Source organism: Capricornis sumatraensis, chromosome 17 (genome assembly GCF_032405125.1).
Source record: "Capricornis sumatraensis isolate serow.1 chromosome 17, serow.2, whole genome shotgun sequence".
Taxonomy (NCBI): Eukaryota; Metazoa; Chordata; class Mammalia; order Artiodactyla; family Bovidae; genus Capricornis; species Capricornis sumatraensis.
In genome coordinates, this window is record NC_091085.1 from 62,353,955 (window position 1) to 62,381,078 (window position 27,124).

Consider the following 27,124-nt stretch of genomic DNA (forward strand, 5'->3'; position numbering starts at 1 on the left):
CACTGTTGTTGTTTTTTAATTTTTAAGTTCAGCTGCACTGGGTCTTCTATTGCAGTGTGTGGGTCAAACTTATTGTCTTTTAACTGAAACTGCTCACCTTTTGTCAGAACTTTCTGAAGCTCAGGTTCTTTTCAGCTCGGAAACAGCAAAGAGTGAGTTTATTAGCAGAGGATGCTTGTGAGAGACACAAATGGTCTGGCAGGGGAGCACAGCACTGAGAACAAAGAGGCCTATATTTTTATAGTCAAAGAAAAAGTGGGGAGTGGAGTAGACCACCTTCCTCATTTTGGGGTAGATGTTTAAGGCTTAGGTCTTTAGTTCTCCTTTGACCCTGTGGTTATTGAGGACTGTCATGGCGCTATTTAAATGTATATTAACAGAAGAAAGGTAATGTATACTAAAATATGGTAATGCATCTCAGGTCTTGATATTATGACCCCTTTCACCTAGTTTCTTCCCCTTTTCCCCTCTATTCCTGTCTTGACTACCTGCAGAAAGGCTATTCTTCAGGGATCATTAACCCCCTGACTTCGTGTAACAAGATACAGACCTGATATCTATTGTCTTGTGTTTCAACTGTTGGCACCTGTGGCTTGAGTGTGCCTGGCAGATGAATGCATCTGGTCTTCCTTCAGGGTAGTGTAGATTGTTGCTGAGGTGAAAGTGTCCGTTGCTCCTTTGTGTCCGACTCTTTGTGACCCCATGGACTGTAGCCTGCCAGGTTCCTCTGTCCGTAGAATTCCCCAGGCAAGATACTGGTGTGGGTAGCTATTCCCTTCTCCAGGGGGAGCTTCTCAACTCAGGGACTGAACCCGGGTCTCCTGCGTTGTAGGCGGATTCTTTACCATCTGAGCCATCAGGGGAGATTGTTGCTAGGTTACTGGGTTCTTTTCTAGAGTGGTCATTAACTTATAGCAGTCTCCCAAATGCCCTTAAAATTCCCTCTTGTCTTTAATCCCCTCGTGGGATTTCTCAACTAACTGATTATCCCACTTTATCCCTATCCCAGTGTCCTTTTAATGAGGTTTGGATAGAGAGTAGTGGTTTTGTTTTCCATGTAGACAGGGTCTCAGTTTCTGCTTGACAGTAAGTACCTCCCCAAGAGTTCCAGGTCAGTGGTTGGCAGGCTTTTAGATTTTTGAGCCAGCAAAATTTTACAAATTTGCTAGGCTGACTGAGGTTTGCCAGCTTTGTATTTTGCTAAGTAAGGGATGTAAAAAGACACAAAAAAGAAAACGCTATTATCGTTTGGTCCTTTTATTTCATAAAGAGGATATTTTAAAAAAAACACCAAGAGGGGAAGGATGTTGTTTCAGAATAAAGGACCATTTTACAATTTGAATACACTTAGCTTTACAAAAGAGTCATCATGCAGTGTTCACTTTTTCTTACTTTATGACAGACGTGAAAACTTTGTTAAGACTCAGTACTGTATTTGGGAACTGCTGCTTAGTCTAAACTCATCAGAGGAGAGAAAAACTAGGAATCTTATTTTCCCAGGAAGTGGCAGAACTCTAAAGTGCCAGATAGTGTGGTCTGACTCAGTGCTTCACAAACCTGGCTGAGGTCTGACTGTCTTGGGAGGAGGTGTTACTGAAATATCTTCTTAGCCACAGACTGGTAAATTCTAATTCAGTAGGTTGGGAATGGTACCTGAGAATCTGGTTTTTGGTTTTTAGTTAAGTTCTCCAGGTGACTCAAAGGTAGTCGTGTTACTGACCCCAAGCTTGTTCTGCTTGCCACAGGACAGGCCAATAAATTAGGATATGAGTTGTTAGAACAAGGAATAACTATTTTAATTGGAAAGCTAGCAGATGGAGAAGATGGCAGACTGGCATCTCAGGAAACCATCTTCCCTCAGTCGGAGTTCTGGCCCCGTTTATATACAAGAGGGGGAGGGGCCCACTGTGGCACTGACCAGTGGCTGAGCAGGACCACTGAAGGTGGCTGGTTGACAGTTGCTCACTAACGGTTGCTTGCTTGGGGGAGGGGCCCAGTCTGGCACCAACTAGTGGCTGAGCAGGACCACCGAAAGTGGCTGGTTGACAGTTGCTCACTAACGGTTGCTTGCTTGGGGGAGGGGCCCACTGTGGCACTGACCAATGGCCGAGCAGGACCACCGGAAGTGGCTGGTTGACAGTTGCTCACTAACGGTTGCCTCCTTGGGGGAGGGGCCCACTGTGGCACTGACCAGTGACTGAGCAGGACCACCGGAAGTGGCTGGTTGACAGTTGCTCACTTCACTAACGGTTGGTTGCTTGGGGGAGGGGCCCACTGTGGCACTGACCAGAGGCTGAGCAGGACCACCGGGAGTGGCTGGTTGACAGTTGCTCACTAACGGTTGCCTCCTTAGGGGAGGGGCCCACTGTGGCACTGACCAGTGGCTGAGCAGGACCACCGGAAGTGGCTGGTTGACAGTTGCTCACTTCACTAACGGTTGGTTGCTTGGGGGAGGGGCCCAGTCTGGCACCAGCTAGTGGCTGAGCAGGACCACCGAAAGTGGCTGATTGACAGTTGCTCACTAACGGTTGCTTGCTTGGGGGAGGGGCCCACTGTGGCACTGACCAGTGGCTGAGCAGGACCACCAGAAGTGGCTGGTTGACAGTTGCTCACTTCACTAACGGTTGGTTGCTTGGGGGAGGGGCCCACTGTGGCACTGACCAGAGGCTGAGCAGGACCACCGGAAGTGGCTGGTTGACAGTTGCTCACTAACGGTTGCCTCCTTAGGGGAGGGGCCCACTGTGGCACTGACCAGTGGTCAGCAGGACCACTAACTGGTCACTTGCTTGGGGGCAGGTCCACTGTGGTGCTGAGCAGGGGCCCTATCGCTTGTGCCTGCCTCGCAGCTCAACACCAGAAAGCGGCAGGGTCTGAGGAAGTCTGGGCTGCTCTAGTATCATTGTCCTCCGACTCTCAGTAGAGCCTGGTTATCTGAGGCGGCAGACGCTGTGGCCTCAGCTGGCTTACTGGTCAGTTTGTGACTGATGAGGTGGCTCAGGAGCTGGCATCCTGGGAGTGGAGCTCCCTTCTGCCACTTGGGCAGCGGGTTAGTGGTGGGCCTGGACCGACCTGGTGGGCTAGGTTCAGCCGCGTGCAGAGAGGTGTAGTGGAGTGACCTCTGCTTTAATGGTGTGTGCTGGCCAGTGCCAGGGAGTGGGCAGGAAAGGGCCCATCACGCTTCTGGTTCTGGCTGAGGAGGCTGCTATTGGGCTGTTACAGTCAGTTTGTTTCTGTCATCCAGGGCTGTGTAACAAAGCGCTCACAAAGTTTAAAGCAACGATTTACTTTTTCTTATGATTCTGTGGGTTGGCTGCATGCAATTAGGTGATTCTTCTGCTGGGGTCACTCATGGGTTGTATTGAGTTGAGAGCTTGGCTGGGACTAAAACCTCTGGGTGCTGACTGCTGACTGGGGTGCCTCAGTTCATCCAGTGACCTCTTCTCCAAAGGTCTTTTGTTCCTCAGTCTAAGCTGGGGTTTGTAATTTTTTCTGTGAATAAGTACATTGGCTCTAAGGGCTCTGCTGTAACTACTGAACTCTGCCAATTCTATTTATATCACAGAAGCTCAGACAGTAAAGAATCTGCCTGCAATGCAGGAGACCTGAGTTCAGTCCCTGGGTTTGGAAGATCCCCTGGAGAAGCAAATGGCAACCCATTCCAGTATTCTTGCCTGGAGAATTCCACGGACAGACAGAGGAGCCTGGCAGGCTACAGTCCATAGCGTCGCAAAGAGCTGCATGAGACTGAACAGCTAACACACACATACACACAGCCATAGATGATGTGTAACTTCATAGGCATGGCTGTGTTCCAATAAAGCTTTATTTATTAAAACAGACAGTGGGTGAGATTTGACTGTCACCTGGTCTAGCCCAAGCTTCTCAACTTGGCGGCTGGCTTCCCCCAAAAAACAAAAGTAGAAGCTGCCAGACTACTTAAGGGTTGCATCTTGAACTGGCACTGGGTCACTTGTGTTACGTTCTGTTGTTTCACATGAGTCATGGCGACAGCACAGATTCATGAGGAGAAGAAATAGACTCTGACGCTTGATGGATGCAGTGGCAAGTGCTTTTAGAGTTAGAAGAATTGTTGGTGGCCAGCTTTGCAGAGAGAACTGCGTATAGTCCATGGCACATGGGATTCATTGGTCTAGACCAGGGGTGTGAACGCGTGTCTTGGGTGGCCAGACCGTGAGTGTAAAGGAGTCAAGTGTGCCAGATGGAAGAGTGTGAGTTGAGTCTGCAGTGAAGTGCCAAACACATCCACTTTCTAGAGGGGCAGTGCTCCTGAGCTGCAGCTCAGCCTCCCCAGGCAGGAGTGTGGTACAGTGTTGCCAGATCTGCCTGTGTCTCATGAGAAGCCAGAAATCCTCCCCTCCCCCCGCCCCTTTTCTTTTGGTGTGAAATCTCCTGATTTTTCAATATTGGCAGATAAATTATTTTAAATATAACAGGCCAAACAAAACATGTCTGTGGGCTAGATGCAGTCTGCCAGTTTGCAACTGTTGCCTGAGATCATGAATAAATTCAGTTTTAGCTCAGTCACTCCATTCACACGACCCTTTATTGTCTGAGTGAATTCAAGAAACTGAAGTTATGTTAAACCTGTAGGAACACAGGAGGAACACAAGAGGCATTCATTGTGTCCCCCTGAAGAGGTATGGAGATGTGACAGGACCAGCAGGGTCCAGAGTAAATGTCCCCATGAGCCTCAGACTGCTAAGACAGAAGAACTGTTTCTTATTCATGGCGTGCTGATGAAGTTTTTCTCCCCAGGTGCAGGAGGAAGAGGCCCACATACAAGTGATAACTTAATGACTCTCAGTGGACGTCACTTTAAAGGATGAGGCCACCAAATTCCGCTGCTAGCATGTGTCGTGAGCAGTTAGTTGAGTTGGTGGCTTGCAATTTACTCTGCGTGGATGTTATTGATCAAAGCTTTTCATTATTGACAGTGTCTCCATCTGCTGTTTGCTGTTTTTAGGGGAAACCACCCTCCATGACTCAACAGCAGATGTCTCTTCTTTCCCGAGAAGCGATATTAGATGCCCTCTTTGTTCTCTTTAAAGAATGCAGTCAGCCGGCTCTGATGAAGATTAAGCACGTGAGCAACTTTGTCCAGAAGTGTAAGTGTGGGGAGAACTTTTTCTTGAAAATTGTCCTGCTTAATGAGAATTAGAAGGATACTGGAGGTGGGATACATTTGTGGTTGGAGGGAGTGGGTAGGAATTTCTGCTTTAGATGGACCTAGCTTCAAGGTCAGCTTCCACCTGCCGTTGCTAGGAGACCGGATAAATCAGGCTTCTTGATTGTGAGTGATAGAAACTCAACTCAAACTAGCTTAGGCCAAAAAGTGAATTAAAAAAAAATTATTGAAGTATAGTTGATATACAATCTTGTGTTACTTTCTACTGTACAGTGAAGTGATTCAGTGTTATATATATATATATATATGTACTCTTTTTCATATTCCTTTCCATTATGACTTACCATGGGATATTCAATATAGTTCCCTGTGCTATACAGTAGAACCTTGTTGTTTATCCCCAAAAGTAAATTTTTTTGGCTCATGAAACTGAGAGTCCAAGGATGGGTCAAATTTTAGGCATGGCTGGTTCCAAGGACTTAAATAACATCTCTGGCTCCTTCATTATACTCACTCAAGGCTGATTATTCATCAGGCATTGTGAAGACAGTGCTTAGCATCTACAGTATTCACAATTATTGTAATTAGTTTAATTTTATTTTATTTTAAAATAATAAAAAATATGGGTATATTAATAATCTATAATGATTCTGGATTATATTCATCTTTATACCAGTTTGGTCACAAAGATATATATATTTCTATAAAAAAAATTTTTTTTTTAAATGGAGCAAGGGCCTGATGAAGGCAAGTGCCTAGGGACTATGAAAGTCATAAACTGGCCCTGCCCTCACCCTGTTCTTGACTCTACTTGACTTGCACATGGTGGGGAGGTTGGCTGCCTGCTGGTTCCTAGTTTTGTATTTTTTCGCCTGACACCAGTGTTTCTCCACCAGTGGCGATTTCGCCTCCCCCAGGGACATGTGGCAGTATCTGGAGACAATTTTGGTTGACACAGCTGGCAGGGAGGGTGCTCTTGGTAGCTAATGAGTGGAGCCCAGAGATGCTGATAAACATCCTGCAATGCACAGGATGGCCCCCACCACACAGAATTATCTGGCCTCAAAGGCAGACAATGCCAAGTCTGAAAGAAACCACGTCTCACATGACTTTCCAGTGTAACCAACCACCCTAAAATTTAGTGGCTTAAAACAAGAATCCTGATTCTGTGGGTCAACTAGGCTTAGCTGAGAATTCTTCCATTCCATGTGACATGGGTCAGGATTGCGGGCATCTAGGCTGGAATGGATGACCCGCCCATTGTCTGGCATGTTGCCTAGAAGGCTGGGCTCCCCCAGGACTCAGACTAGTAGGCCTGTCTCTCTCTCTGTGAAGTCTCAGAGATTCTTGCTCTCCATATGGCTGTTCTGTGTGGTCTCTCCATGACGGGTCAGCCAACTACAGGCTGGGATGCCTGCTTTCTAAACAAAGTTCTCCTGGAATGCAGCTTCACCTGTTCCCTCTAGCTGCTGTCACATCACAAGGCGTTTGAGTAGGTGTAGGTGTGACCATATGGCCTACAACGCCCAAAATGTTTACTGTCTGACCCTTTGAGACAAAGCTACTGACCCATGGTCTACGCTGTCACTCTAGCAGAGATGTCTAGATGTCCTCCATGGCAACTCAGCGTTTCCAAATACAAAAGCGGAAGCTGCCTGGCCTTCTCAGGGCTTAGGTCTGGAAGGGACATAGAATCTCTTTGGCTGCATTCCACGGTTTGCAGTGAGGCAATGGGGCCACCCAGATTTCTTGTACGGGCGAACAACAAAGCACATGGTTTGGGCACTGTCTTTGGATGCTGGCTACCCCACTGTACCCAACGTGTATCGTCTACTGTCTCTATTCATGCAATCTCAGGGAAGATTCTCATTGGCTCTGCTTTGGGTCACTTGCCCATCCCTTGACCAGTCACTGGGCCAGGGTGTAAAGTATTGTGATTGGCCTCATGTAGGTGCCCAGGGGTTCAGGGCACCATGATCACTGGGACCTCATGGAATGGGGGATGTGCTATTGCCTAAAGGACCTGGGAGTTTTGAATGGATAAAACCAATGTATGTCTAGTAAGTGACATCAGTATTTACATGTAATTTGTTTGTTCTCAGTGTCCTCATCTGAATGATGGGGGGAAAGGCATATCTGATATAGGGATTGAATGAGATAGTGCACAGTCCAGGCTTATGTTGCCTGGCACGTGGAGACACTCAGTAAATGTTGCCCAATAATGATAACCATAAACCTCAATGTTTAACATATTGTGTACCTTTAACTTTAAAATGCACTTGGCATATTTGTTCATGATTCTGTATTTGTTTGAATAAGTTCCCACCTTATTTTGTTGAGTATTTAAACTCTCAAATAGGGAGTAGGAGGGGAAGAAGAAGCTTGTGACAAGACTAATTTACTGAGCTTTCAACATGCACCTTCTTGAAATTGCCCTCCAGTTAGGATCATCCTTTAAAGCAGTGGATCTTCTAGACTCATTCAGTAATCAGGAGGCTAGACTTGTGAAATGTAGATTTTTCTAATAGATTTCTCTTTCAGGAAACTGTTTCATATTTTTAAAGAGGCTTCCTGGAGAGCATGGTTGAGAGACTATGACTGGAAAAGGGTGATTGCATTAGTATGTTTTTTTCCCCCTCTTTGAGTTTCTGTTTTAGAATGTAAGCTTCATTTTTCTGTGGGAAGAAGGGTCCAACAGCTGTTACCACATAAGTTTCTTGAGGCTTGCCATAGAGATGGAAAATTTCTTCTGGGACTGTTGGAGGAAGTGAGACAGAATAATACAGCCCTGAAGCAGTGCCCCTAGTTTGGGTCAAGGGAGGGCAGGGAGCTGGCATTTGGGAATCAGGGAGGAATTCTTTGTTTCTTAATTTCTAAGCTAGCCTTTTTGCCCAAAACTGGGTTTGGTACACAGAAGGTGGGGCTTCCCAGGTGGTACAGTGGTGAAGAATCCTCCTGCCAATGCAGGAGATGCAAGAGACATGGGTTTGATCCCTGAGTTGGGTATATTCTCCTGGAGAAAGAAGTGGCAACCCACACCAGTATTCTTGCCTGGAAGAATGAGGTTGCAAAGTGTCAGACATGACCAAGTATGCATGGACACACACAGAAATATTGGTTGACTAATTATTGCCGATGAACAGAATAAGTAGCAAAATCTTAAGCAGTGTATCACATATTTTATGTAAAAAATAAACAAGTGTGATGTTAAAACATACAGACAAAACAGAGTGTTGATAATTGTTAAAGTTGGACTTTTCTCGGTTATTTGACAGTGGCTGAAATTTTACCCTCTTTCAGCTACATTCACTGCAGGCAAACTCTTCTATATGTTCACAATCTTAGTACTTTGGGCAAAATACTACTTTTAAGTTCCTCCGTGCTGCCCTCCCCCCATTGTAAGCATAATACAAAGTTACTTGTAGCAACATGGATGGACCCAGAGATTATCATACTAAGAGAAAGACAAATATCATATGATATCACTTATATGTGGAATCCTAACAACTGATACAAGTGAACTTATTTACAAAACAGAAATGAGACTTAGAGACAGAGAAAACAAACCTATGGTTACCAAAGTGTAAGGTGGGGAAGGGATAAATTAGGAGTTGGGATTAACATATACACACTACTATACATAAAATAGGTAACCAAAAAGGACCTATAGCACAGGGAACTATATTCAATATCTTGTAATAACCTATAATGGAAAAGAATCTGAAAAATATATATATATGTAGCCGAATCACTTTGCTGTATACCTGAAAACACAACATTGTAAATCAACTATATTTCAGTAAAAATTAAAAAAATTCAAAGTTAAATATAAAAGAACAGAATGGAAGAAAATCCCTCAAAATCTTACCTAGGATAACCACTGTTAATGGTTCAGTGCATAGCATTGCAACTTTTCTTTTGTCCTTATAAGATATTTATTGTGGAATTGTTCACATATATCTTAACAGTAAAGAGACAAGTGTCATAAACCCCCACATACCAATCAAATAGCTTGAACAATGAACCCTTTACCATGTGTATTCTAACATTTTTTTGTTCAATTGCTCAGTCGTGTCCAACTCTTTGTGACCCCATGGACTGCAGCACACCAGGCTCCTGTGTCCTTCATTATCTCCTGGAGTTTGCTCAGACGTCATGTCCTTTGAGTTGGTGATGCCATCCAACCATCTTGTCCTCTGTCGCCCCCTTCTCCTGCGTGCAGTCCTTCCTGGCATCAGGGTCTTTTCCAATGAGTCGGTTCTTTGTACCAGGTGGCCAAAGTATTGGAGCTTCAGCGTCAGTCCTACCAATGAGTATTTAGGGTTGATTTCCTTTTGGGTTGACTGGTTTGATCTCTCTTGTTGTCCAAGGGACTCTCAAGAGTCTTCTCCAGCACCACAGTTTGAAAGTATCAGTTCTTTGGTGCTTAGTCTTCTTTATGATCCAACACTCACTTCCGTACATGACTACTGAAAAATCCATAGCTTTGACTATATGGCTGTTTGTTGGCAAAGTGATGTCTCTGCTTTTTAATACTGTCTATGTTTGTCATAGCTTTTCTTCCAAGGAGCAAGCGTCTTTTAATTTCGTGGCTGCAGTCACCATCTGCAGTGATTTTGGAGCCCAAGAACATAAAATCTGTCACTGTTTCCATTTTTTTCCCTATTTATTTGCTATGAAGTGATGGGACTGGATGCCATGATCTTTAGTTTTTTGAAGTTGAGTTTTAAGCCGCCTTTATCACTCTCTTTCACCTTAATCAAGAGGCTCTAACATTACTCTAGTTTAATTTTATGCAAAATGGGTTGTATGTTGATAATGTTTTGCCACTAGTGTTGCTCACCTAGCAATATATTTACTTAACAAATATTTGTGGAGCACTTGCTATGTGCCTGCTGCTGTTCTGAGTACTGGGTTTACAGTAGTGATCAAAACAGAAGCAAATCCTTGTCCTTGAAGAGACTCCAGTGGAGGTTGAGCTACTTAATTCTTTTAAATATGTGTCTAGTATTCTTTTCTGTGGGTGAACTCTTATGCTGTTTCCACTTTCCTGTTAATTGTAGACCTCTACATTGTTTCTGATTTTTCTGTAACAAGCAGTGCCCATCATAAGTATCTTGATATGTGTGTCTTTTGAGCATTTCTGTGAAGGATGCATTCCTAGAGAGTGAAGTGTTGCAATACTGAATTTTAAAAAAGGAAACAGCATTCAGCTGTGGTGGCTTTTGCTCCCTGGATCTATATATGTATCTGGGAAGATCATTCTCTGACTGCATTTTCATTTCATGCTTTGGGTCTCTACCTCAATGTCAGTTCCCACCGTGTTCATTGTGGGTGGAGATGAAGGTTGATATGGTTTTGTAGTCATAGAAGTTGCTGGTGGGAAGAGAAGTTGTGCAGGGTTATTTTTCACAGTCATAGGTACGAGTTTAGCATCTCACCTGTTCACCTCGATAATCCCAAAGTCTTTGAATAACAACATCGCGACTTGGAGTGGTTTCTCAGAATTCTGAGAGTGTCATGGTGGTTTTGCCTGCAAGCAGTTTTGTCTGCTGGGGTGACTGAGATGCCTGGTGGTTGCTGGAGACAGACCCAGAGTTATTAAGTTGGACAGTGCTGTAAGCAACGTGAGGGCCCACGGCCTTAGAGAAGAATCAGGAGAGGCTGGCCTTGTGTGCGAGCAGTAATGAAATCAGGTTCAAGTCAGAAAATTGCAAGTCAGCATATTTGGGAAATCAGTAATTCAAAAACTCAAGTCCTAGGTCTGAGAGAAACTTGGAAGAAGTCAGGGAAGAAAGACTGGGCTTGCCACAGTGATGTCAAGGCAAAAGGAAAATATCATGCCGCATTCAGTTCTGCTTCTGCATGGAATCCTCCCCGAAGGCACTCTAGATTTATTTTTTGTTTTACAATGGCCACGGGGAATTGAAGCGAATCTACTCACGCCTCTTGCCTGATTCCTCAAGGGAACAAAAGAAGATGTTTTTAGGATAACAAATAAGAGATGTTAGTGTAGTGGTGCTCATGACATGTGCCTTTGATCCAGATGAATTCAACTCCACCCATGCAACCGAGAAAGGGAGTGGGTGACAACAATTAAAATTGCATTGGCTAATTCATCAGTGTGATGCCAAGTGACCGTGGTTATGAAATGGCTCTGCCCTTTGTTGGGCTCTGTTGCTTTAGCTGTGTGAGCAACTTGCCGAGTGAATGTAGCTCCCAGCTATACCTGGTGCCCTCCCACAGAAGTGGCTCCAGTGCCCCTGTGGGATTTCAAGAGTCCCTTGGTCTTCACCATGGCATCTTTCTGAGGGATTCTCCAGAATAATTTTGATGACATGTTACTCTTGTCTTCCTTTGGAGTAAAACTCTGTATATGATGCAGTTTCCCTGTGATGGGCAGGACTGAGGGATTTGGTCAGTCACAGCTGTTCCGCTCTATTCCTTTTTCTATCATGTATACTATCATGTAAGAATTGAATCGCCAGTCTATGTCTGACGCAGGATACAGCATGATTGGAGCTGGTGCATGGGGATCACCCACAGAGATGTTATGGGGAGGGAGGTGGGAGGGGGTTTCATGTTTGGGAACACATGTAAGAATTAAAGATTTTAAAATTTAATAAAAAAAAAATAAAAAATAAAAAAAAAATAAATAAAAAAAAAATAAAAAAAATAAAAAAATATTTTATTGAAGTATAGTTGATTTACTAATGTTATGTTAATTTCTGCTGTACACCAATACAGTTATATAATACATATTCTCTTTCATATTCTTTCCCATTATGGTTTATCACAGGATATTGAATATAGTTCCCTGTGCTGTGCAGTAGGACCTTGTTGTTTATTCATCCTGTAAATAACAGTTAATATCTGCTAATCCCAGGCTCCCAGTCCTTCCCCTCACCCAACCCCCTTGGCAACCAGAAGTCTGTTCTCTCTGTCTGTGATTCTGTTTCATAGATACATTCATTTGTATTTTAGATTCCGTATGTAAGTGATAGTATATGATATTTTGTTTTTCTGTTTCTGACTTACTTTGCTTGTGTGTGTATGTTGCTGTTGTTTAGTTGCTCAGTTGTGTCTGACTCTATGCGACTCTGTACGATCCCATGGACTGTAGCCTGCCAGGCGCCTCTGCCCATGGGATTCTCCAGGCAAGAATACTGGAGTGGGTTGCCATGCCCTCTTCCAGGGGATCTTCCCAACCCAGGCAATGAACCCAGGTCTCGTGCACTGCAGGTGGATTATTTACTGTTGGAGCCACCAGGGAAGCCAGACTTACTTCGCTTAGTATGGTAATCTTGAGGTCTGTCCATGTTGCTGCAAATGGTATTCATCCTTTTTTTGTGACCGAGTAGTATTTCACTGTGTGTATATACCTCATCTTCTTTGTCTGTTCATCTGTCAGAGGACATTTAGGTTGCTTCATGTCTTGGCTATTGTAAATAGTGCTGCTGTGAGCATGGGAGTGCATGCATCTTTTCAAATGACAAGGTATATGCCCAGGAGTGGAATTGCCGTATCGTATGTTAGCTCTATTTTTTGTTTTTTTGAGGAACCTCTATACTGTTTTTCATAGTGGCTCTACCAGTTTACATTCCCACCAACAGTGTAAGAGGGTTTTCTTTTCTGCACACCCTCTCCAGCATTTGTTATTTGTCAACTTTTTAATGATGGCCATTCTAACCAGTGTGAGATGATATCTCATTATAGTTTTGATTTGCATTTCTCTAATATTTATGTTCCATTCTATTCTTTAGATCATTAGAATCACTATATATCTATCCTGTGATGCCCCAATTTAATGTTGTTAATAAATGTATGTTAGATTCCATATCTGCCACCTGTTTAGTCCATACTTTAAACACGGAGAATCTCTGACTGTTATGGACTGAATGTTTTTACTGACTTTCCTGCTTCCTTCTCCAGTTTCCCAAATTTATATGTTGAGGCTCTGACCCCCCCAAAAGTGGAGCCTTTGGGAGATAATTAGATGTAGATGAATTCATCAAGGTGGGCCCCATGATGGAATTCATGTCCCTAGAAGAAGAGGAAGAGCGATGAGGACTCCTTTTCCTTCTACCATATGAGGAATACAGGGACTGCCTGTCAGCCAGGAAGTGGGCTCTCAACAGGCTCTCAGCCTGCTCGCCCTCATAGCCTCTAGAACTTTGAGAAATTAATGTCTGTTGTTTAAAGTGCTTTATCTGTGTGTCTGATGCTTTTGTTAAAGCTTTTAGGGTAGAGGAAGACACCAGCTGAGAGATTGCATTCAGAAAAGGAGTAAGACTATGCTAAGAAAAGAGACAGTTGCAAACCCATCGAGCTGCGTGACACATCAGCTCTGCAGGGCCAAGGTCAGGCCTCTGCTTGGTTCCTCAGGCTTTTTCTCCCTTGGTAGTGCTGCTACATACAATGTATGGCAGGGAGGGTATTTATTGACATGATGCAAGGGAGATAAGACCTGGGCTAATGGAGTAAAACTGAGTAGAACATATGGAATCAGGATGGAATGTTCTGAAAGTCAACCCCAAAGTCAACTGGGGATGGGGGTCACATCGCTCATATCCCATTGTAAACCAGTCCAGATGCCGATAACATGTTTGACCACACTCACTGCCCTGCAGCCCCTGGAGAGGGGGAGGAAAAGCATGATTTCTGTTCTCCTGCCCCTGTTTTCTGCATCTACAGGATTCAGATCATAGCTGCCATGGAAACTGTGCGTTGGAATTTCTGGAGCCCTTAATTTTAACTTAGCATAGAAAAAACACTTTTGTGCTGATTTTATAATTATTCGCGACAAGGAGAAAGTGACTAAATGTCTCCTGACAGTGAGGGAAGCTACAGCAACGCTTTCTTCTTTCTTCCTTTCTTCTCGCTTTCATAAAGATACGAGTATTTGAAGCACGTTATGGATCCAGGAGTCACTCTTCCGTCTTTTGCAGATTCTGATATTATAGCTGAGTTGCAAGAGCTCCAGCCTTCAGTGAAGGACTTTGAAGTGAGAAGTGTCATAGGCTGCGGTCACTTTGCCGAAGTGCAGGTGGTCAGAGAGAAAGCGACTGGGGATGTCTATGCCATGAAAGTCATGAAGAAGAAGGCCTTGTTGGCCCAGGAGCAGGTAGGAGCATTTGACATCCAGCCTCCCCTGTCTGTACCAGCAGGTTCATTGCAGAGATGAGAATCTGCTGGATTGACACCTGGGATGGAGCCAGTTTTCCTCGGCATCCCTAGTTTTAATTACTGTGGCACAGCCAGGAAGGTCTGAGCATGCTTTCTTGAACTGATATTGACTAATTTTGAAGATTGACAAGCTCCCTTGGGTTGCTTGATCATGTTTTTATAGTTGCATATTATTCAGAACCAACTTGGCCTTTTCACTAATGAATTTGAGATGATCTTTTGTGACCATCCACTGGGAATTCAGAGATGTGCATATCATGGGGTGAGTCAGATAGCCTTTGCTTTTGTACACATCTTATATATTTGTGTTGGGGGCATCTGTACTTGTTTTGTTTTTTTTTTTTTTTGGTTTTCAAATAGGCCTCTGAAGAAATTAAATTGTTCTGTGGCTAGGGAGTTGCCAGTCTGAGAGGAGGTGAGAAGTTATCTTTCTGGTTGTGGTGTTTTTCTCTCTTTTAAAACAAGGCTGTTGCTCCCAGACGTTATTGATTCATTTGCCATGTTTCTAGAGAGACGGCCATCAGCCTTGGTGTTCAGAGAGCAATTTATTAGTTACCCATGTTCGAGAGCACATCATGTGTCCGATAATGGACCCAGCTCTGTGGGAAGTCTGCAAAAGGAATCAAAGCTCCGTGGCTGTTAGTTTCAGGGTTTCAGCACAGCCTTGGAAAGTTGAGGGAAAATGGCAGATCCATAAAGCAGGCATTTAGGAGCTAAAGCATCACAAAAGAGGGAGCAGTTAGCAAATTCACAAGCGACAGAATGAGGAAGGATGTGGGTGAGCCAGAGACAGGGCAGGTTCACACTGCTAAGAGGGAACATGGGCTCTGGGAAGGGAGAAGTGACGAGAATGTACCGGGTAGAAGTGTGCTGTTCTGGAGGTGTAAGTGCTAGAATGCTATGCAGATGTATGTGTTTGTGTGTTTTTAGAAGTTTAGAACAAATAGACTGAAAAATGAGAAGTAAGGACATTGGAGTTGAGAGGAGGTGATTGGTGGGAAACCTCAAGAACTCTCTTCTGGCTACTGTGATAAAATAAGCATCACATAAAATTTACCACTTTAACTATTTTTGAGTGTACAGTTCTGTGGCTTTAAGCACGTTGGCAGTGTTGCGTCCCCATCACCACTGTCCACCTTTAGGACTTTTTCATCATCCTAAACTGAAACTCTGTACCCATTAAACAGTAACTCATCATCTCCCCCAAGAACCAGTTTTTGGAGTTAGAATTTAATTTGTGAGACGCTTGGGGTTCACATAAGCTTTTGGAAGCAGAAGGTTGGGATCAGGGTTTCAGCACTTCAGGGACTTTGTGTGACCTCTGGTCAAAAACATAGCAGAGGGCAGGAAGCTGCTTGTCAGAATCTGAGAATGCTGTGTCCTTTGTTCAGGAATGAAATGTGGGCAACTTCATTGAAAGATTATATGACAGGACGTGGCAGATCATTTGGAAGAGAGGTGTGGAAGATGCTCACTGAGCCTCCCAGCACCTAAGAACCACCTGCCGTTAGGCCACACCTACTAAGCACTTGTTGGGTCTGGTGTGTCCTAGGTCCTTGGAAGAGGCCTTAGATGTAGCCTTGTGCTCCTTCTATTTCATATGGGCAATGGTGCACAGAAAAGGAAATGAATCCAGCACATTCCATACTGCAGGTGAGGGATAGAGACCCTCACTCAGCACATCCATATTGCAGGTGAGGGATAGGGACCCTCGCCCAGGTGTGCTCCTCGGGGTGAATGACTTGAGTCACCCCGTGTGAAGTGTATGCTGGGGGACTTAAAAATCTCACATACCCAGGAGCTAATTAAAGCCACCCACCCATTCGTTACCTGAGCCACGCAGGACTGTCACAGACAGGATGCTCTGTTCCTCTCATTGCATCCCAACAGGGGAGTCTCAGTTGTGGTCTGTCACATTCCTGAGGATGTCACGTTGGTATCTGCCACCCTTCACTGCGAAGTTACTCCTTTCCTCTTTGAAATTGCATAGGTATTTTGGAAGGAGATACTTTCAAACTGTGGAAATACCTGTTTCTGATAAAACTTTCAATCCATCCATTTATTTATATCTGTATGCACTTGCGTTTGCCTGTTAATGAGTTACAGTCCATTCCTGTCAGTATATGTTTTTATACTCAAATTGTTCCCAAGTTGGCCAATGAGAATCTCTTCAGGTTGACTTTTGTATATCCTTTTGACATGTTTCCCATCTTTGAATTCTGTGTTGCTTTCTGATACAACAAGATGTTTGGGCTTTTAAACTCACTTTACCTGCCCCAGCCCCACAATCAGTTATTTCTCTGGGAGCCCTGTATTTTGTTATTTATTTATTTTTTAAACTGGAAAACAGTATTTAGAGGCCAAGGTCTGGGTACGAGGTGTTCTCTTTGCTATCAGGATGTCATTGCTGCCAGACTCCATTCAGTGGACAAGGGCAGGAAATACATGTATGTGTATGCAGTATACCTACCTCATACACACGAACATTAACATCTGTATTTATTTCTGTATCTACTTATGTATGTTGAAAACCATGTATTCACATCAACATCTCTAAGTCCCATCCAGCTTCACAAGGTTGGTTATAATTTTCACCCTTTCCATGTTTGTAACTCCTCTGATGTCACCCTCTATGTTTTTTACTTACTTTATGCACCTGTGTCCATCCGTCAACTCTCCCTTGACAGGCTCAGATGCTCTAGGTCATGTAGACCTAGATTGACTTCCTCACCACATGTAAGCCTTTGATACCCCACCTTGGTCTGCTCCACACGTGGTTGCTTCCCTCCTCAGCCTGCTCGGACCTGTCACCCAGTTCTGGGCCACCATGGCTTTCCTTGTCCCTTGTCATGGATGTTTATCTGGTTATTCTCCATCTAATGGTTTTAGGACTGAATTGCTCAGTAAGGGAAGATGAAGAGAAAGGTTTAAATTTAAAAGAAGTGGGTCGACTTTGAAGAAAGACATTAAGTAAATAACTGGACACTACTGTATGGGTCTGGCAAAAATTGAGCAAAGTAGGCATAAGAATGAGATTTGTGGAATGTTGGGCTATGTGATGGCTTTTTAAGAAAGAAAACTAGGTATCAGTGTAAGCTTAAAGGGAGAACAAAGAGCATTTCCCCCCGCCCCATCACACTTAGTTCTTTATAATTGTCTTAATAGTTTCTGTGCCTCCTAGGTCTCATATTTTGAGGAAGAACAGAACATATTATCTCGGAGTACAAGTCCTTGGATCCCCCAGTTGCAGTACGCCTTTCAGGACAAAAATAACCTTTATCTGGTGAGTCTTTCCATCTGTCTCTGTAGAATTAGCCTAGTGTTGCAATAATCAGATAGCACGGCCGTGTAATTGAATGTGGTTCTTGGCCACATGGCCCATGACACTTTTCATTCATTCTCATGCTCTCCTGCCTTTCAGGTGTCTTCTTGTTCTTGTCCTAAAGATGAAGACCTAATCCATTTAGAAACAGCCCCATTTATTGCTGGATATTGCAGCTATGGCTCAAAGGGCAATAAAGAGAAGTCCTTTATTGGCAATAGTCTGATAGTACCTTTAACAAAATCTTAACTTTAAATTTTAAAAATTGAGATAGAGCATGGTTATTATAAGAAAATGCAAACACTGTGGAAATGTATGAAATAAAAGAGAACATGCTTGACCTTTCTCTCTAATCGCTCTCCCCTGGGAAACACATGTTAATGGTTATGTATGTTCGTTCTGGCTCTTAACTGTGAGTTGTGGAAAGAATATTTCTGTGCCTGTGCCTATCGTGCATGTATATAGTGTGTTTCACAAAAACGGTGTGTTACTGTCTACTCTGCTCTTCAGCTTGCTTTTTGCTCTTCAGTAATTTCTCCCTGACATCTTTTCATGTCAGTACATGCAGATCTGCGTTCTTTTGAGCAGCACCATGGTTTTCACTGATGTGCATGTAGCATAACTTAGAGAATGTTAAAATTCATTTTGGGGCCTTGTTTAGGTTCTCAGGGATTTAGATTCCTAAAGTTAAAGGTATCTTAGAGGCAAGTTTTGTTCCTGATTCAGCCCTTAAAACAAGACTATCCTATTACGTTGAATGGAGATAAACTTTTATGGAGCTCACATAAGAGAAGAGGGTAAGAGACAGATGCCTATTTGTTTTGAATCTTCACTGGGCATTTTGGGAGGACTTCCCTAGTGGCTCAGATGGTAAAGAATCTGCCTGCAGTGCAGGAGACCTAGGTTTGATCCCTGAGTCAGGAAGATCTCCTGGAGAAGGGAATGGCAACCCAATCCAGTGTTCTTGCCTGGTGAATCCTATAGACAGAGGAGCTTGGCAGGCTACAGTCTATGGGGTTGCTAGAGTCAGACACTACTGAGCAGCTAACACTAGGAAAACTCACCACCTTTATTTCTCACCTGCAATAAATAGTTTATTTACCTCAATTTCATCTTAGTTGGGAACCAGTACTGATGGGGAGGCTCCTTCTGGTCCCACCCTGCCTTCTCAGCAAGGGTATTCTCACATGGATATGCAGGGAGACTGGCCTTGTGCTCACCATGCGGTCCTTCAGAGCCATCACCATGCTTATGGCTCTATGTCCTGAAACTTCTTTTTCTTGAATATTGTCTTGGAAGCTTTCCTTCCTTGAAACCTGGAGCTTGAAGCCCTGACCTTTGCAAATGACCTTGGTGTGTTTCAAGGCTTACTGGTATCCTAGGACATTTGTTGCATATGGTAATATTTATCCTGTGCTGTGCGTGTCTTGTGGAGCCCCTCGTATTTGGATGTGTTAACAGATTCACTCATTATCTTTTAGAAAAGCAATTCCTTTGACACAGTAGGTTCTTTGTTCATTATTGTTGTTTTGGATATTTTTAACTAGAGCTCTGCAAATGATACAGAACATCAGCTCGGGAGCATAAAGTTTGTTTCTGAGGCCACACGGGCTGTCCCAGAAGTGGGAAGGGCTCTGATTTTTGGTGAAAGTTGAGAATCCACAATTTTCTGGTCTGCCTTGCACTGCTCCAAAAACTTAATGATTCTCTTCCTCTGAGTCGAAGAGCTCAACCTTTTTGTTTTTTATTGTTTTTTTATTTTTTAATTTTATTTATTGTATTTTTTGACTGTGGTGGGTCTTCATTGCTGTGCAGGCTCTTCTCCATTTGTGGTGAGTGGGGGCTGCTTTCTGGCTGCAGTGTGCATGCTTCTCATGGCAGCGACTTCTCTTGGAGCTCAGCCTTTTTGATCTCCAGTCTCGTGCAACTTCTTAATAGTTCAGTTCAGTTGCTCAGTCGTGTCCGACTCTTTGCGACCCCATGAATCGTAGCACACCAGGCCTCCCTGTCCATCACCAACTCCTAGAGTCCACCCAAACCCATCCAGTGAGTCGGTGATGCCATCCAGCCATCTCATCCTCTGTTGTCCCCTTCTCCTCCTGCCCTCAATCTTTCCCAGCATCAGGGTCTTTTCAAATGAGTCAGCTCTTTGTATGAGGTGGCCAAAGTATTGGAGCTTCAGCTTTAACATCAGCCCTTCCAATGAGCACCCAGGACTGATCTTTAGGATGGACTGGTTGGATCTCCTTGCAGTCCAAGGGACTCTCAAGAGTCTTCTCCAACACCACAGTTCAAAAGCATCAATTCTTCGGCGCTCAGCTTTCTTCACAGTCCAACTCTCACATCCATACATGACCACTGGAAAAACCATAGCCTTGACTGGACAGACCTTTGTTGGCAAAGTAATGTCTCTGCTTTTCAGTATGCTATCTAGGTTGGTCATAACTTTCCTTCCAAGGAGTAAGCGTCTTTTAATTTCCTAGCTGCAATCACCAACTGCAGTGATTTTGGAGCCCAGAAAAATAAAGTCAGCCACTGTCTCCACTGTTTCCCCATCTATTTCCCATAAAGTGATGGGAACAGATGCCATGATCTTAGTTTTCTGAATGTTGAGCTTTAAGCCAACTTTTTCACTGTCCACTTTCACTTTCATCAAGAGGCTCTTTAGTTCCTCTTCACTTTCTGCCATAAGGGTGGTATCATTTGCATATCTGAGGTTATTGATATTTCTCCCCACCATCTTGCTTCCAGCTTGTGCTTCTTCCAGCCCAGCGTTTCTCATGATGTACCCTGCATATAAGTTAAATAAGCAGGGTGACAATATACAGCCTTGACATACTCCTTTTCCTATTTGGAACCAGTCTATTGTTCCATGTCCAGTCACTGTTAAAAAAAAAGTAATCACTGTTGAAGTACTTTGGAACTTTCACACTATTACGGTAAGTTTTGGTAGAGGTGATGACAAATTCTGAGTGTTCTAGGTGAAGGAACTCAGATGAGTGAGGACTAGTAGTTCAGCCCCAGATGGCAAGTCCGTGCGCAGTTACTTGAGGGAAGCCACCTTCTGCTTGTCTCTAGAATGGCTGGTGAGGATGATCAGAGGGGACCTGGGAGTAACATTTGTTGTTTTCTTCACGTTGATTGTAGTTGTTTTTTTTTTCTTTCCCCACCACTCAACAGGTTTTACAGCACATCTTTAAGGGGGTAACATTGGGCATTTTGAGAATTTTAAACTCTTTGGTTTCACTCTTTTTTATCCTTACTAATTGGCTCTGTCACAGTAGTGAGAACCTTCCCATTTTTTCCTTAATTATTAATTTAACTGCAAATTTAACTGCCGTGGATTCTGTTTGGATATAGCTTTTCTGAAATACCTTGTGCATTGGAAATATCTGCCATTCCTCTGCTAGGACAGCCTTCCGTCAGTGGGGGTCTTCAGGTTGTGGGGCTTCCCTCTGGATCGTGACACCAGCATTGAGATTCTTAGCTGAAGATGGTCTTCTCAGTTTTTCTGCCCTCCATCTTGCAAGATGGGACTGATCTCAAAGTGACTGTTTTCTGAAGTTCTGGTTGCTTCAGCCCCTCAGCACCTGGCTGCAAGAACGTTTTTATGCCATTCTTAAGTAGCTCCATTAGGTATAATTATCACTGGGTATTTGGTAATCTGGTAATTATTTCCTTGCCTGCATTTTCTTTTCTAGCACTTTGGTACTTTGAAATAAAATGCTTGCTAGGGGTACAGTTTTCATATGAGAAATCCAAGCTTAGCATAGGACTTAAGATATGATAGATCCACCATCTCTTATCTGTAATTCTGAAATACCCAGTGCTCCGAATAACTTTAGGTTATTTTATTGCTTATTTCGCAGAAGACTTGACTTGAACTCTGTAGCAAAACTTGACCCAAACTCTTATTTATTCCCTTTAGTGCAACTATTCATCTATTTTGGTGCAAATTATGAATCTCTGTGATTACAGGGTGCTATCCCAGGTCCTACCTGAGGGTGTTACATAAAGTATATGCAACATTTTACCCTCCTAAAATTTGAATATTTCTGAATCCGGAGACACGTTCTGCCTGTGGTAAGATAAGGGGACTATAGATCTGTTTTTGCTTTGTAAAGCACTGAAATTCCCCTGTGCCTATAGATGATTAAACTTTTGAAATTTGGGGAGACATACAAATCACAGTAAACTCCCCTGGCAGTTAAATATTAATGTATAATGCAATTGGAGGTTAATTGAAGATACCTTTAAAATCAGTGACATAGCAGGACTATTTGCAAACGTACACCAACAGATTAATGGACAAAGATGTGGTATGTATACACAGTGGAATACTATCCAGCTGTAAAAAAGAATGAAATAATGTCATTTGCAGCAATATGGATGGACCTAGAGATGATCATACTAAGTGACATAAGTCAGAGAAAGACAAATATTGTATGTTACTGCTTCTAAGTAGAGTTTAAAAACATGGTATAAATGAACAGAAATAGACTCATAGACATAGAAAACAAACATGGTTATCAAAAGAGAAAGGGGAAGAGGAGGGATAAACTGAGAATTTGGGATTAACAGATACACACTACCATGGATAAAATATATAGTCAGCAAGGACCTACTGTATAGCATAAGGAATTATATTCAATATCTTATAATAACCTATAATGATAAAGGATCTGAAAAAATATGTATACTTTCTCCACGCTCTCACCTCTTTCCCTCTTTACCTGGTTAACTCTTGTTTCTCCTTCTGGGCTCGAGTCAGATGTTACTTCCTCCAGAAACCCTTCCTGGATCCATGGGAGGGACACCCCTCTGCTGTGTGCTCAGAGGAGCCTGAACTTGCTCTTGGTGAGTGGGTGGCAGTTGCCTCCACCAGGCTTCAGCCTCCATCAGAGTGATGATATCTCCCTGGCTTCTAGTAGAGCTTCCACAGGTTGTCGCTTAAGAAATATTTATTGGTTGGATGCATGATTAATTTCATAGAAATTTGATTTACAGACAGTGTACTTACAGCATTATGGAAGTTATATTATGTTAATGTTGTTGTTTAGTCGCTTCCCAGGTGGCACTAGCCGTAAAGAATCCACCTGCCAATGCGGGAGATGCAGGAGACTTGGGTTCAGTCCCTGGGCGGGAAGATCCCCTGGAGTAGAAAGTGGCTACCTGATCACCAGTATTCTTGCCTAGAAAATTACATGGATGGAGGAGCCTGATAGCTTACAATCCATGGAATCACAGAGAGTTGGACACAACTGAGCAACTAAGCACAGCACAGTCCCTAAATCATGTCTGACTCTTTTTCGACCCCATGGACTGTAGCCTGCCAGGCTCCTCAATCTATGTGATTTCCTAGGCAAGAATACTAGAGTGGGTTGCCATTTCTTTCTCCAGGGGAATCTTCCTGACCCAGGGATCACACCTGTGTCTCCTGTATTTTGGCAGGTGGATTCTTTACACCTAAGTCACTTGGGAAACCTATTAATAGTATGAGTTTTTTTCTCCAAAGTATGCTGTTGAAGACAGGTCCACTGAAATTTTTTAAAATTTGATTTGCAGTACAAGGAAATTGAACTTGGATCTTTTTGAGTTTTGATGGTTAAAAATTTCCCATTTATAGTTACACACCAGTGAGCGTGGCTTACCAGGTTTTACTATAGAAAATCCTAGCAAAGTCCGTCTTAACATCTGGTTCCATATAACAAGGCAAGTCGTGTATTCTGGCAGGTGGCCCGAAAGCTGTACTTTGTTGATCTGGCTCATGATGAAATCTGTTCTGTTCTGTTTAACAGATGCCTTCCGCAGTGTCCTTCCATGAAGGAGCTGCCAGTCTTCACAAAGAAAACATTGTTCTGCAACTCATCACTTGTGTTGTATCTAAATTCTTTGTGTGATTCGTAAAGCTTCCTAACTTGTGCTGATATTTTTCATACTGTAGGTCTCTTCAGGTTGCCCATGCTCTGAGCCTATTACTAACTCACGAATCTATTTTCCTTTTTGTGACCTTACATGAGCTTCCTTCTGTTCATTCCCAAAGTTTCCTTCCTCCTAGTTGCACACAGGGATTTATTAGTTAAGGTATAGGCTAAGGTCATGTAACAAAGAAACCCTCAAATACAGTCCAGACTGGTGGGCAGCCTGTTGTACCTGATGATTCCTTCCTGTGACTTCCTGTGGCTTTGGATGTTGTCTTCTTTGACACGCTTAAAGTTTGGACCATTTCATGTCTATATGTTCCATGTGGCTGGGAGGAGAAAAGAGCAGAAAGGCAGAGCAAGCAAATTCCTTCTACACAGGATGATGCGGAAGTGGGACGCATCACTTCCTCTCACATCTTGTTGACCAGAACTTCATTGTGCATGTACACGTCTGTACTGTCTCACTGCGTGGCCTCTCACTGCTGTGGGAGAAGGAAAGAATGGATTTGGGGGATCAGTTAGAGTCTGGCCCAGAGGTTAAAACAGCTCCTTTTGTAGATTAACAGATGGGGTTAGACACGAGGCCCCCGAGCTCTACCTCCCGTGGTCTTCCTTATTACATTTATACTGTCACATCCAAAACCGTTTCTAACACAACCGTGGTCGGATGTGTTGCTTGGGTTTAGGTCTTTACGTTTCTGTCTTGCTTTTAACCCACAGGGATACCATTTTGTGGATACTTGCCTTCCTACGTAGGAGTCATTTGAAGGGGGGCTGTTCTAGGCAGTGGCCCCAGGGACTGTCTTATCACCAGCCTCTGCCATCATTGGGGGTGGGAGAGGGTTAACAAATACTGCTTCTTTGTTTATTTTATTTGCGTGAAATACGGCAGCTTAGGATCGTTTTGACAGCGAGACATGTGCTGTTTTGATCTCTTGGGTAAGATGATCCAGTTTTAGGCATGTCTCAAAACTCACCAGCGCTGCTGCTTCACAACCCAGATGCCCATCAGAAGGAAGCTGTTACTTAGAATATAGGTTCCTATTTTATTCTGTTCCTTGCTTGGTCTCTCCGGAGTCATTGGCCTTTTCAGCTTCAATTTTCTCATTGGCGAAATGAGATATTAATACGTCTTATTGACTCCAATTCAATTGCTGAGCGTGTTATTGCCTCAGGGGGTTCTTTGAGTTCTCAGTGCCTTTGAAGTAGTGGTTCTGCATGTTGGTCTTCTGAGGCATATTTCAGAGGATTGCATTTAGAGTTGCACCATTTTGGGGACTATAGTTACGTTGTCCTGATTTGCCTGGCCCCAGTCTTCAGCATTGCTGATCCAGTAGGTCTTGCGGGGTGGGGCCCAAGAATTCATATTTCTCATCGGGTCCCAGAGCCTGCTTTGAGAACCACTGACCTACAGCCGTAGCTAGTTTCTGGTTACCGCTTCTTCCTTGTGCTTTTTTAGTCATAGTGTGCACATCCGAGACCACTTTCCTTACCCTCTCAGGCCAATGAATGGTACCTACTCCCCTGCTATTGCTCGCCCCGGGGTGTTCAGCATCTGGTGTTCAGTTCCTTTAACCTTTCCCACACCTGTACACATAGCCCTTTCCTCAGTTCATGACCTCAAATCACCTAGTTTGAGTATGGGGTCAGCTTCCTGCCAAGACTCTGGATGATTTGATGCTCATTGAGGCTTTTTTGAATAGAAGGATGACTCAGGCTGGGATTCATACTTTCTGAAGTAAAGGGCCTTCTCTCTTTTTCTCTTGGTCACCTTGCCCTTCAAGAAGAATTTAGGGTTTGTGCCAGGGGCCTCTCTCCTTAGAGTGTCCATCCTGTCCTCCCCTGAGCCAAAGATCAGGAACACTGGGCAGGGCGGGTGACGATGCCAGTAGCAACCTTAACATTTTCATGGCACTTTCAGTCATGCTGATTGTAGTGCAGGCATTTCAAGGACATGATTCTAAGAGGCGGCCAGCACAGTATGCCTCTAACGACACCAGTATGCAAATTGGGATAGAATGCAAAGAACTATTATAAATCTACCCCCATGTGTACACACATACATGCAAGCGTATGTGTGTGTCTGCACACATACACATACACATTTGTCCTTTGTTTCAGATACGACACGACTGATGGGAATTGCCATCATAGCACTTGGGGTAGAGATGCAAACACCAACAGAAAAGCTGCTGCTCCTTCCAAACAAAATGCATGTAAGATCTGCCCTTTAATTAGCATCTGCGGCTGCTGCCATCAGAAAGGTCTGTCTCTGTTGGCCGGGACATCTTTGCTTTAAAAGAGCAAGTCCGTTATAGCTCCAAGCCAGGCTGGTCTGTCAGCTGCTGTGCTTTCTCTGCCATCCGCAGGGCTGTTTTACTGTAGGGCTTTTTTGCATCCTCCCGACTCCCTGGCCTCTATTACCATGCCTTAGTGATCACTGTTGAGGTGACCTGCAGGGAGATCTCCTGTTTTTGCAAGGGCGCAGGATGGTTGCTTCACTGCGGCTGGACTGGTCATGTTTCAGCCCTTTGCTCTGTGTGATCTTGTCCTAATATGAGGAATGGCTCCAGGTAACCGCTGGAAAATTATAGGCAGCAGAAGAGAGGGCTGTATTCAAGCCAGGTTTCACACCAGGGCGTCTCTTCTGTAGAATCTTCTCACTTGGTTGGAGTAGTGACCCATGTTGCCCCTGCAGCCTCATCAGCGTCGGGTCTTAATACAGTGCTGCATCGCAATCACCCCAGAAGCTCCTTGAAATGCAGATTCTTGGCCCCCACCTGTGGAGCTTGATCCATGAAGAAGTTGATCCATGGAATCCACATTTTTTGGCAAGCTCCCTCAATGGTTGGGATGAGAAAGAGACATACTTTATAATAAACCCATTAGTATTACTGAATTTTTTTTTTCCAGTTCTTTTTCATTCTACCTGAATTCCAGCTCCATGAAGGCAGGGATTTTTGTCAGTTTTAGTCACTGCTATTTTTCTATTAATAATATCTAGACTAGTGCCTGGCACATAATAGGTACTCAGATATTTATGTGGATGAATGTGTTTTATCCTTTTTTTAAAAAAAAGTGTTTCTCCAGGTGATTCTGGCCTATAGACAGGCTTGAGAAACCCTGCCCTAGAGGACTTGCCAGTTTTTTTCTTGGGTTGGAAGTCACTTTTCCAGGGAGGATCCATGTCTCTCTGGGCATCTCTGAATAGTAAAAGTCAGGGATGGAGTCCTTTTAGGGGACAAGTCCGGATGCTGTGAATGATCTGTTTGGTACAATCTGGATGGTGACTTTGGTCTAACTTGTTCATTGTGTTCTGTTCTGCTGACCTTGGTCTTTGGTTTATAGTATGTCATTTGGTATAAAGATTTGAAAACTCTTGGTGTAAGACTTGATGATGCTTTTGGAACTCCTTTTTAAAAAAAAAAAAAATTGAAGTGTAGGTGATTTACAATGTTGTGTTAATTTCTGATGTACAGCAAAGTGATTCAGTTATACATATGTATAGAGTACATTTTTATAATATTCTTTTCCATTATGGTTTAT

General features: G+C 43.5%; 1 protein-coding gene across 2 annotated transcripts in view; it reads left to right on the top strand.

Annotated features, from left to right (window-relative positions):
• Window positions 1-27,124, top strand: part of CIT (citron rho-interacting serine/threonine kinase) — a 168,653-nt gene that overhangs the window by 1,653 nt on the left and 139,876 nt on the right. For both annotated transcript variants that reach the window (XM_068989683.1, XM_068989684.1), the window contains exons 2-4: window positions 4,985-5,126; window positions 14,095-14,270; window positions 17,514-17,615. In XM_068989683.1, the coding sequence (XP_068845784.1) occupies window positions 4,985-5,126; window positions 14,095-14,270; window positions 17,514-17,615 (420 nt within the window). The remainder of the gene's footprint in view (window positions 1-4,984; window positions 5,127-14,094; window positions 14,271-17,513; window positions 17,616-27,124) is intronic.